Here is a 10,141-nt window from a genome sequence, read left to right on the forward strand (position 1 = left end):
TTTCTGACCAGCACTGGCACCCTAATGGCAGCACCAGATCCATAGCCCTCCATTACAACCTAACGACTTACAGCGTTCTGCCAGGTATCTTTTATTGTTTTCATCTCATAGGGGGAAATAAAGGTAGCTAGAAGAAGAAAGGTTTAAACTGCTGAAGCGCAAACACGTTACTGATTTTATTAATTAACACTTCACCAACCGGTGGTGAAGGAGAAGCTGCCAGACTCCGAGCCCACCCAGCCGCGCTGCCAGCGGCCCCCAGGCCTATCGACCACCCCTCCTCAGCCCGGCCCGGCCCAGCCGAACCCTCCGCCCCCGGCCCGGCCCGCCGCCTCCCCGCCTCTCCTCAGCTGGCAGCAGAGCGCGCACAGCGCCCGCCCCCGGGGAGGCCGCCCCGGCCGGGCAGAGAGAGCCGGGGAGGACCGACCGTCGCCGTTATCCACCCCCCAGCCCCCGCCCCGCGAGGCGGGCCCGGCAGCGCGCCCTCCCCTCACGGAGGCGGCGGGGAAGCAGGGGCCGGGCCGGGCCGGGCCGGGCGCTGCCGGGATGGACATGGAGGTGGAGGCGGTGGAGGCCGCGGAGGACGAGAAGGCCGGTCCCGCGGCAGGGGAGAAGCGGGGATCCGCCGACCCCCCGGAGGCCGCTCCTGCCGCCGGCGGCCATTACGAGCTGCCCTGGTGAGCGGCGGCAGCGCGGCCTGCACGGGGAGATATGGCCCGGGGCGCCTGCGTGATAGAGCCGGGAGAGGGAGGAAGGGCCGAGGGCGCGCGGCCATTGGTGCAGAGCGTGGCGGGAGGCGGGTCCGGGCGGGCCATAGCCTATGGAGCGAGAGGGGGGCGGGGCGCGCCGTTGGCGGGAAGGGGGGGGCTGGCGCAGGGGTGCTAGGCCTGGATCTGCGGGGCGCCTCCGCTGAGGGGAACGTGTAGGCCGGAGCCTGTCTGCCTGCCTCGCCCCGGCCCCGGGCCTTCCCCCGTGTCCGCCGGGCTGCGGGAGCACCCTGTACCCTGCCCAGGCAGGGCCGGGGCCTGTCGGGTGGGCGAGGGGAGAGGGCATCGGGCAGCCCAGGGTGGGAAGCGAGAAGTCCCGATGGCGCCCAGACAAAGTCAGCCCTGCCTGGCGTTAACGAGAGGGGAGCGCACAGCGCCGTGTCCCCTCTTAGCCCTGATACCAGGCTGAGGCCCCAAACTCGTGTTTTTCCTCCTTTTCCTTTTTTATACTGACCAAAGTAAAACAACTAAGGAATTAGTGGTGTGGAATGCTGTGCGTGGCAGGCGGGGGGGACCCTGCAGCGTTTGCACTAAAGACAGGCCAAGTCATCTTCATCCCGTGGTACCTTAACTTAATGCTCCTCTTCTGTCAGCATAAAGCACTACTGAAGTTTTATTAGACGTACTGAAGTGTGTGGGGTTTTACTTCTACAGGGTGGAAAAGTACAGACCCATGAAATTATGTGAAATAGTTGGAAATGAAGATACTGTGAGCAGGCTGGAGGTGTGTAGCTGTCACTTTGTCTTTTTACGGATTAGCTCAAAAAACATGGTTCTGCATGGATCCACAGACCAGTAAAAGCACTTCTGTATTTTTACATCCGTACTCGAGTATGTGGAAAAAACCTTTCTGATTTACTTAAAAAATTACACTTTTTAGGACTTATTTGAGTGGTCTTCTAAGGAAATAATGCCTTCTTGAATTGGGATATTGTTTCAATTGCCCCTGTTTTGATACAAGTTAGAAAATTTGTAGCCATGATGATAATGTTGTTTCAATGAATAAATATAATTTATGGAACAACAGAAAGAAACATAAATATGATGTTTTTCTGGAAGATAAATATTTTCCTGGACAAATTAGTTTGTAAACACAGTATTTGTTGACAAAAAGCTTATACTAGCAAACATGTAACAGATGCAAAGGAAAGGCAAGAGTACGAAAGACCTGTGGGATTAAGTGCTTTTAAGTTTTTCCGTATTATTATAGCCACTGAATTCTAATGGTTCAATTAAAAAAACAAACAAACAAAAGCAGCAAGGTCAAAAAAAATGAAAGCAGGAGGAAAGAAAAGAATGGATTAGCTCTGTTTCTCATGCTTAGAATGTAATAGAATTGAAAACTTTATTTCCACTATTTTCTTATACAATTTTTTATTATTGCTGTCTCTTAGATCTTTGCAAAAGAGGGGAACGTACCAAATATTATAATTGCTGTAAGTATTGCTGTGTTGTGCTGTATTTCACTGTGTTGGTCCTGGCTTCTGATATCTAGCCACGATTGCCTCCCAGTATAGATGTGCATTGTGCCTGAATGTATTGGTAAGAGAGGTACTGGTTGTGTGGTCACGGAGCAGTGTTCTTGGCAGAATACACGAGCAGTGAACAACCTGCTGTTAAAAACTAACTTGGCCCTCAGGTGCCTGTTGAAGCATCTCTTGTGCTTCTGGCAGCGATTCTCTCTGCTGTTGGAGGCAGGATCCTGAACTCAGGCAGCCTGTAGTCTGATGTTCCCTCTGCAGTTCCTCTGTTGCAGCTGTTTTTTGTGACTGAGGAGTTTTGTAGAGACTACAGCTTAGAAAATGACATTAAACTTACCAGCAATTGCTGCATTGTTGCATTTCTAGGGTCCCCCAGGAACAGGTAAAACCACCAGTATCCTCTGCCTGGCTCGTGCTCTGCTTGGTCCTGCATTAAAGGATGCTGTTTTGGAGCTGAATGCCTCAAATGACAGGTGAGAACGAATAAACCTTGTTAAACTTTTAATGAAGGAGCAAGTATGCATTTTTATTATTTGTTCAACTCAAGCTGGCTTAATAGGCTTAATGCTGTGTTAAGGCCTCTATTACTTATTTTAATGCAGTTTTTCCAGCTAAAGTTTAGGCAATCTTTGGTGTCCAACAATCAACATAGGTATTATTACTTGATGTTTTATAAACTTGACAGATGCTTTCATGCACCAAAACAGAAGCAGATGGAGTGCAGAATCCATATAATGGTACTGTTTTCTTGAATTTACTTTAGAGAGTTAAGATTCCTGCAGTCATGAAGATCCTCCCAAGAGTGAAAAGCAAGCAAGTTGTTCGTAATGAAACTCTTCAGTGCTTAAGTAAAAAAGTGAAGTGGTAGAAATTAGGGCTATAAGGACAGTTGGGGATTGAAGTGTAGGATAAGGGTGTTAGGTATGTACAGGACACTGACTCTGCCCCAAGGACCAGGCACTAAGGGCCAATTAAATTTCCCAAGTTCTGTAGCAGAGCTGTCCTGAAGTATTCTGATAATATTTCCTGGAGGGTTGTTTATGAATACAATACATTTTACCTGCCTTTGTTACTGTCAGTTACAGAAGAGCTATAGAATCACAACATGCATTTTCTGAACAGAAGAGTAAAATCCTTTATTTTTAAAAGTAAGTTTTTGTTGGAACTCTGTCTAGGAAAGTGTCTGTGTTGTGCTACAATGATACAGTCTATCCAGCTGTTTTTCTTGAACTTTTCTGAGGTATAGCTGGGTCTGTGGATGTGGCTGTGTGAAGCGCTAGCAAAACAGCAAAGCCGTTTTAAGTGCTTCTGCCTTTGCTCATTTATTACCCCTACCTTTTGCCAAACGTAAGACCTTTATGGCGGTACTGTAAGTGAGGTTACTGATATATATATGCTGATAATGTTAAATTATTTTTTCAGAACCTCCAAAAAGGAGGAGTACTGGTGGTTAAATCTGAATCAGGCAGCTTGGCTTGTAACATGGCTTCACAGCAGTTCTACTGGCACAGCTGAAGGGGCAGGAACAAACAGCAGGAGAATAGTGAGCTCAGGAGGGCTTCAGCCACTGTGGCTGCTGAATAAAATCTATTATGTAATTGCATCCAACTGATCATGAATCACTTGAATTATTGTTCCAGGGGCATTGATGTTGTGAGAAACAAAATCAAAATGTTTGCCCAGCAAAAGGTCACCCTTCCAAAAGGTCGGCATAAAATAATCATCCTTGATGAAGCAGACAGGTACGTTGTCCTTTTCTTGACCTCAGCTACTACGTGAAATGCATTGTGTCTGTCCTGTCTGTGGAGCTGCTTTCTTGGACGGTCTTAGATGTTTCTGTCAGACTATCGAAAATAATTTGTTAGGAAATAAATATGCATTGAATGCTGTTCTTATGAGATTACTCATATCAAGCAGAGATCATTGTTTCAAAGAAGATGCTAAATATTGGGGTGAAAGACTTTGGGATTTAACTGGATGTGAAATAGCATCTTCCAGTTTACTGGTTCTTTCTCTTTGAAAAGAGTCTGGCTTACATGGGCAATTTCACTGGATGAAAACAGGACATGCTACTCCATCTGTATATAAGTAGTAGTAGTCTTGGCAATATTCTTCAGAGTATTAATGGTTGAATTTCGTGTGTTAGTTTGATGGAGGTCTCAGTGACTACCTGCATTTGTTGACTAGAAAAAGCTGCTGAGTTTACCAAGCCAGAATATCAAGTAACTTACAAAGCACTGTCTAATATCAGTAAATTCTAAGGCTTGTCTAAAAATAGGCTGCACTTATAAGTCAGTGAAGGGCAAAATCTGTCCTAACTCCTTTTCTCCCTCAGCATGACAGATGGAGCACAGCAAGCATTGAGAAGAACAATGGAAATTTATTCCAAAACAACGCGCTTCGCACTTGCGTGCAATGCCTCTGACAAAATCATAGGTAAAGAGCTGCTAGTCCCCGGGCGGTTTTGTCATATGTTCTCCATACTGTTGGCTAACTTCCAAGGCAGTTTTCAGAAATACCTTGAATCTGCTTGTTGCAAGAAACCATGGTAGTTCTGAAGAATCAAACCACCTGTACATCCAGCTAATAAAAGAAGAGTATATTTGTGTAGCCAGTAAACCCTCTGAACACCTGGTTTCGATGGATAGTGCTATGCCTGACTGCAGAAGCCGATTTCTCATACTTCGGGCTTAATCTCCATCCAACTCTGCCACAGTGTAAGAACAATGTTAAAGTTTGCCTATAGGCTCTCAAATTGTAGACCTTTAGACTTTTCTTGTTTAGCCGTTAAAACAGCGTGATAAACATACACATTCAGAAAACCAGGAGAACAGAAGCAGCTGAACTTCATATATGTTTGCACATACCTGGGAAAACTTACATTTAAGTTCAAGTGAAGGACTGTAACAGTTGTGTATGCTTAAGGAGATACTATATTCTGTCTGGAGCTGATGTATTCTTTTTCTTTAAGAGACAGATGAAGAGTTGGGAAATGAGATAGCTTCTTCCAAGATGGAAATAAATGTTTTGGGTTTTTTTTTTGAGAAAGAGAGAAATGCTGATTACACATCTCTGTCCTTAGAACCTATTCAGTCCCGGTGTGCAGTGCTGCGTTACACCAAACTGACAGATTCACAAATCCTTGCAAGGCTACTGAAAATTGTTGAGAAAGAGGATGTACCGTATACAGATGATGGACTAGAAGCCATTATCTTCACAGCCCAAGGAGACATGAGACAGGTAAAAGAAGGCAGGCAATGAAACAAAAGCTTCTGTTTAAAACAAATAAAACCTTTGAATTGTAGCTCTTGAGGTTTTGTCTTTGGAGAGGTAAAGCAAGGGGGATGTGGCCTGTGGCACAAGAGTAACTAAGCTATTTGGTTTTGTGAGGTTTTAAGGTAGATCTGCTCCTTAAAAGTGAATTGGTGGGAACTGGATACCAAATTTGTGGGAGGAAACAAGTCTGCATACATTTGCGGTTTACTCTGTTGCTTAATTGAAAACTAGGTATTTGGCATCGTTTTCTGAAAAATGTATTTCATCCTGAGGAAGGGAGTGAGAAGTAGAGCACTTCAGAAAATAAATGAAGTCTCATTTTTTCTTTCACAGGCATTAAACAACTTGCAGTCCACATATTCTGGATTTGGCTTTATAAACAGTGAAAATGTCTTTAAGGTAAGTAATAGTGTAAACCAGTGATGCTAGAAGTTTAGTGCTACAGCTGTGCGAGACCTTGGAAATGCTTTGGCAGTTTGCAGACAGCACAGTGTATGTAGCAATTACAGCACTGGGCCGTAAAAAAGTGTATGGGCCTTCTGAAAAGGAAGAGCGCTCGCGGTCCCTAGGGGCACGGCGCAGACTTTGTGGCTTTCCAGCTGTCACAAAACCCATGAAGCGCAGAACTGCTGGGAAATTTCACAGCGATAGCTTTCAGTTCTATTACTTAGGTGTTCTCATTTCATGCTTTTGAGTGTGCTATGGCAGGATAGTTGTTTTACCAGAAAAATCGTAGTACTTAAAATTTAATCTGTATTATAGAATGTGTCTGATTCAGTACTTCAGCTGTAAGGAAGCTTGATGAAAATTCCAGAGGTTTAATGCAAAGTCTTCTAATATTTTGAAGTGTAATATTTCTCTTTGATACAGGTATGTGACGAGCCTCATCCTCTGCTGGTGAAAGAAATGATACAACACTGCATAAATGCAAATATTGATGAAGCATACAAGGTTGGTTTTAATGGGCTGTGTCGGGGTAGACAGACACTTTTTCCCTACAGAACTCTTCTTTGTTTTGAAGAATTCACAGTGTGTTGTTTTTTTTAAGATAAGGGCAATACCATGCAGATGAGTTGATGAATTAAATCCTTCTTATGCAGGGGTTTGTTCAGATGAATAAGCCAACAAGCAGAAAAGCAAGTTGTATTGAAATTACTTGCTAAACAATTGAGGGTAAATCATCTGATAAGTAGTACATGCAGTTCCAATAGTTATATACAGCTGTTCCAAAAGCAAATATACTTGACTCACCTGGTAAGTTTTGCAGATAAATAAGGGATTATTCTTGCCTGCGCAGATTCTTGCCCACCTGTGGCGACTTGGATACTCTCCAGAAGATGTGATTGGCAACATCTTCCGTGTGTGTAAAACCTTTCAAATGCCAGAATATCTGAAACTGGAATTTATCAAGGTTAGTACTAACCTAGCTCCTGGTGGGGTTTCTTGGGCCTTTGTAAGAAGACAATGTGATCCTTAATACAGGGGTGGCCTCAGGGTTTTCTGTTTGAGATTTGCTATATACTAGCGCAAAAACAGTATTTCTTAACTCATTACTGCTTGCTTTCCCGTCAGCTTGTCTGTAAGAATAGTCACTTGAAGTTTAAACTCTAACCACCCGTAGAAGTGCCAAAAGTCACTTCAGTGGTCAACTAGATTTAATAAGAAATGTCATGCTGGCTAAATCTATTATTTACATCAAAGCCTCAAATAACTGCTTGAGAACTTTCTTCAAACTTTACTATCAATAGATAGTAACACATTAAATTATATTCACAGCCAGCTGACAAATGGTAAGCTGGTGTAATGGCATCACTCTTCAGATCTAAAAGCTGTCCTCAAATATATGCACCTCGCTCCTTACAAAGGAAGTGGGGAAATAAATAACAGGCCTTGGTTTAAAAAAAAAACAAAACAACAAATGCATTCTAGTTGGTCTGTGTGAGAAGATACAGTTCTCAGGTTCAAGTGACCCTGAAGCTGGTCTCTCAGCAGTAAGGGCTGTGTTCAGTTCAGTCGTTGGCCATACTATGCATAGACCAGGGGAGAAAATAGAAGCTTTTACGATGTCTTTATCACCAGGAAATCGGGTACACTCACATGAAGATAGCCGAAGGTGTGAACTCCCTTTTACAAATGGCTGGACTGCTGGCCAGGCTGTGTCAGAAGACTGCAGCCCCTGCAGCGAGTTAGAGGCTTCGCTGAGCTGCAGCCTGCGTGCGGGAAGGTGCGGGCCTGGCGTGCAAGGTCAGCAGCTCCCTGTGTGTCCGCAATTCTGCATGCAGAGAGCCCGTGCGCTTGGTTTTGCTAAATCACAGAAAAATAACAAGGTTCTACTGTAAAAATGTTTTGTACTTTTTTATTCAGAACAATAAAGCTTTAAAATCTATTTTAACCCCAGAACTCTTAGCCATTGTATAACCAAGGTAGGAGAGAGGACTGTGACAGTGCAGAGCAATGAGGTCTGTCTAGTGCACTCAGCAAAACTGCCTTTGCCAGTGGTACTGAGACCTAGCAGCGGGAGGAACAAAAGTGGAATCCCGTTGTTAGTGGTTCCACTTCCAGCCTGCTCATGAGCGGTGGTCTTACCGAGACCGGGAAGGAAAAACTTCTGCACAAAATAAGGCAAAGACCTGCTGAGCAGGTGCCACTCCCAGGTGCTGTGTATGTGCTGTCGGTAAGGAAGATACTTTCACCAAACATATACAGGTAAAATATTACACATTTCTTGATGATGTCAGCTACTTATTTTGGGTCTTTCTTTAAAAATATTACCAAATTCTGAGATGTTCTGCATTTGAGTTCCCTTTTCTGTTCTCACTGTCCAGGTTAGGTAATGTTATTTTACTATAATTTCAGCATACCAAAAAGCTACAGCACCATGCTTTCCTGTCTGTTCAGTTTTGGAAACCACCTTGCCAGTGCGGATGAGCAATGAAGTGTGAAACGCAGAGTGAAAGCAAATACAAATTGAATTTGACCACCTCCATATCAGATGTGAGATATGTGTCTCCAAGCAGAGCTATTACGTTCTGATTCTACCAGTCAAAGAAAGCATGGTAGAGGTACAAGTTACTGGTGCCTGCACTTCACCCTCCCCATTCTGCTGCAGTTTTCCACCCCAAATATCCAACTGCCCCATCACAGCTGCCTCAGTGCCAAACTGAGCGTCGCTGGCAGCGTAAGTCGGCTTCAGTCTGAAGACTGGCCCCTACGCTGGGCTGGTGACGGCCTCCGGATCTCTGTCTCGGCACGGGGTAGCGAGTTTCAGCAGCAAGAGCTGGTAGCACTGTAGATTGCCCCGTCACAACTCTCTGCAGCTCCTCTGCCAGAGCCCCAAGACAACCCCTTTTAATTCCAAGTGCAGGAGAGCAAGGTAATTGACTGCTAAAGTGCAGGCACATGTAAGCTTGCTCCCAAATGGAGTAAAGCAAACAGCTGTTAAAATAAAACAATGGATGTAATAAAGTACATTCTTCCTTCGCTAGATATTTATCAAATTTACCTTTTGATTCCCAGCCAGTGAATTGGCACTACTAGCACAAACACCGTTAAATATACGACTAATAATTTAGTATTAAGAGAGTTCTCTGCAGACACAGCATTGCAGCTTTTGTCCCCAAAAGCTTAAATAAGGCACATTCAAAGAGTAGGTTAATTTTGCTTTGGCTGTACATCACAGTCAGCCTACTCCGTCTTTGCTTTCTAGCTAAATATGCTCGTTGCTGAAGTGGGGAGGCAGAGGTGTTACTGTGGAAGTTTCAAGAAACAGCAGACATGGTATTAGGAGGACTCCAGGCTGGTCCTCACCCCCTGGCTGTACCTGCCCGTGCGTCCCCTGGTTTGCTGTGTTTGTGCCGGCGGAAGGGTGAGAAGCACCGAGGGTCACAGTTCCTGTTCCCCCTGGTTTCGGCGGTTTTCTTCTTGGCTGTATTCAGTAGCTGCTTTGCAGCTCCGGTTTGGAGCCGTCTCCACAGGGCCAGTCCTCTGCAGCACTGGGGGGCCATAACCGTGCTCGCTTGTCCCAAGAAGAGGAACAGGGTGGCTCCGAGAGGCCCCCAGTGCAGCCTGTTCTACGGAACGCAGCTGCTGACCCGCTCTGGGCGCAGAGCTGCTGCTTGGTGGCAGCAGCCAAGGCTCCCCAGCTCCATCCGAGAGCCACACCAGCGGTGCCAAAACTTCTTTTCGAATGTGGCTTAAATTGAAAACAGGAAGTGAATTGCTCACTTGGCTGCCTACCTGGTGTGAGGAAAGAGCTACTGGACCCAGGGGAGACGGCGTTTCTCCTTGCGTTGTGTTCAGACAATACAGGATCTGGCAATTTTGGTTGAGCACCAGAAATCCTTGCACACCTAAAAACAAGTCCTGAAAGGGCAGCGCCTTGGTGAACACACTCACACGTGCGTACTCACTCAAAATTCTTTCGTGCAAAGAATGTAAGGTGTTTCAGAGCAAGGCTGTAATAACATTGATGAACATTCCCGTAACGCTCCCTGGATATCTTCCAGCGTAATGAGATCACTGGCTGAAAAGTACTTCAGGGGCTTTACAAAGCCGAGAAGGGATTTACCCCTCTGTACAGCTGGCTGTTCTGGAGAGCTGCAAGGCTGGGATTTGCTC

At 45.3% G+C, this 10,141-nt stretch overlaps 1 protein-coding gene across 1 annotated transcript; it reads left to right on the plus strand.

Annotated features, from left to right (window-relative positions):
* The first annotated feature begins 429 nt into the window (after positions 1-429).
* Positions 430-7,924, plus strand: RFC2 (replication factor C subunit 2). The gene is made up of 11 exons (XM_075440486.1): positions 430-677; positions 1,422-1,491; positions 2,162-2,203; positions 2,615-2,721; positions 3,889-3,990; positions 4,584-4,684; positions 5,331-5,488; positions 5,858-5,923; positions 6,395-6,475; positions 6,822-6,935; positions 7,604-7,924. Exons 1-11 carry the CDS (start codon positions 547-549, stop codon positions 7,712-7,714), a joined length of 1,083 nt encoding a protein of 360 aa, XP_075296601.1. The 5' UTR covers positions 430-546; the 3' UTR covers positions 7,715-7,924.
* The last annotated feature ends 2,217 nt before the right edge of the window (positions 7,925-10,141 follow it).

Source organism: Opisthocomus hoazin, chromosome 20 (assembly GCF_030867145.1).
Source record: "Opisthocomus hoazin isolate bOpiHoa1 chromosome 20, bOpiHoa1.hap1, whole genome shotgun sequence".
NCBI lineage: Eukaryota > Metazoa > Chordata > Aves > Opisthocomiformes > Opisthocomidae > Opisthocomus > Opisthocomus hoazin.

Bases quoted from the DNA above. Each gene is read 5' to 3' on its own strand.
- RFC2 (XM_075440486.1), top strand. From the start codon at position 547: ATGGACATGGAGGTGGAGGCGGTGGAGGCCGCGGAGGACGAGAAGGCC. The intron at 678-1,421 runs GTGAGCGGCGGC...TTACTTCTACAG, and splicing joins GGCCATTACGAGCTGCCCTG to GGTGGAAAAGTACAGACCCA. The intron at 6,476-6,821 runs GTTGGTTTTAAT...TTGCCTGCGCAG, and splicing joins ATATTGATGAAGCATACAAG to ATTCTTGCCCACCTGTGGCG.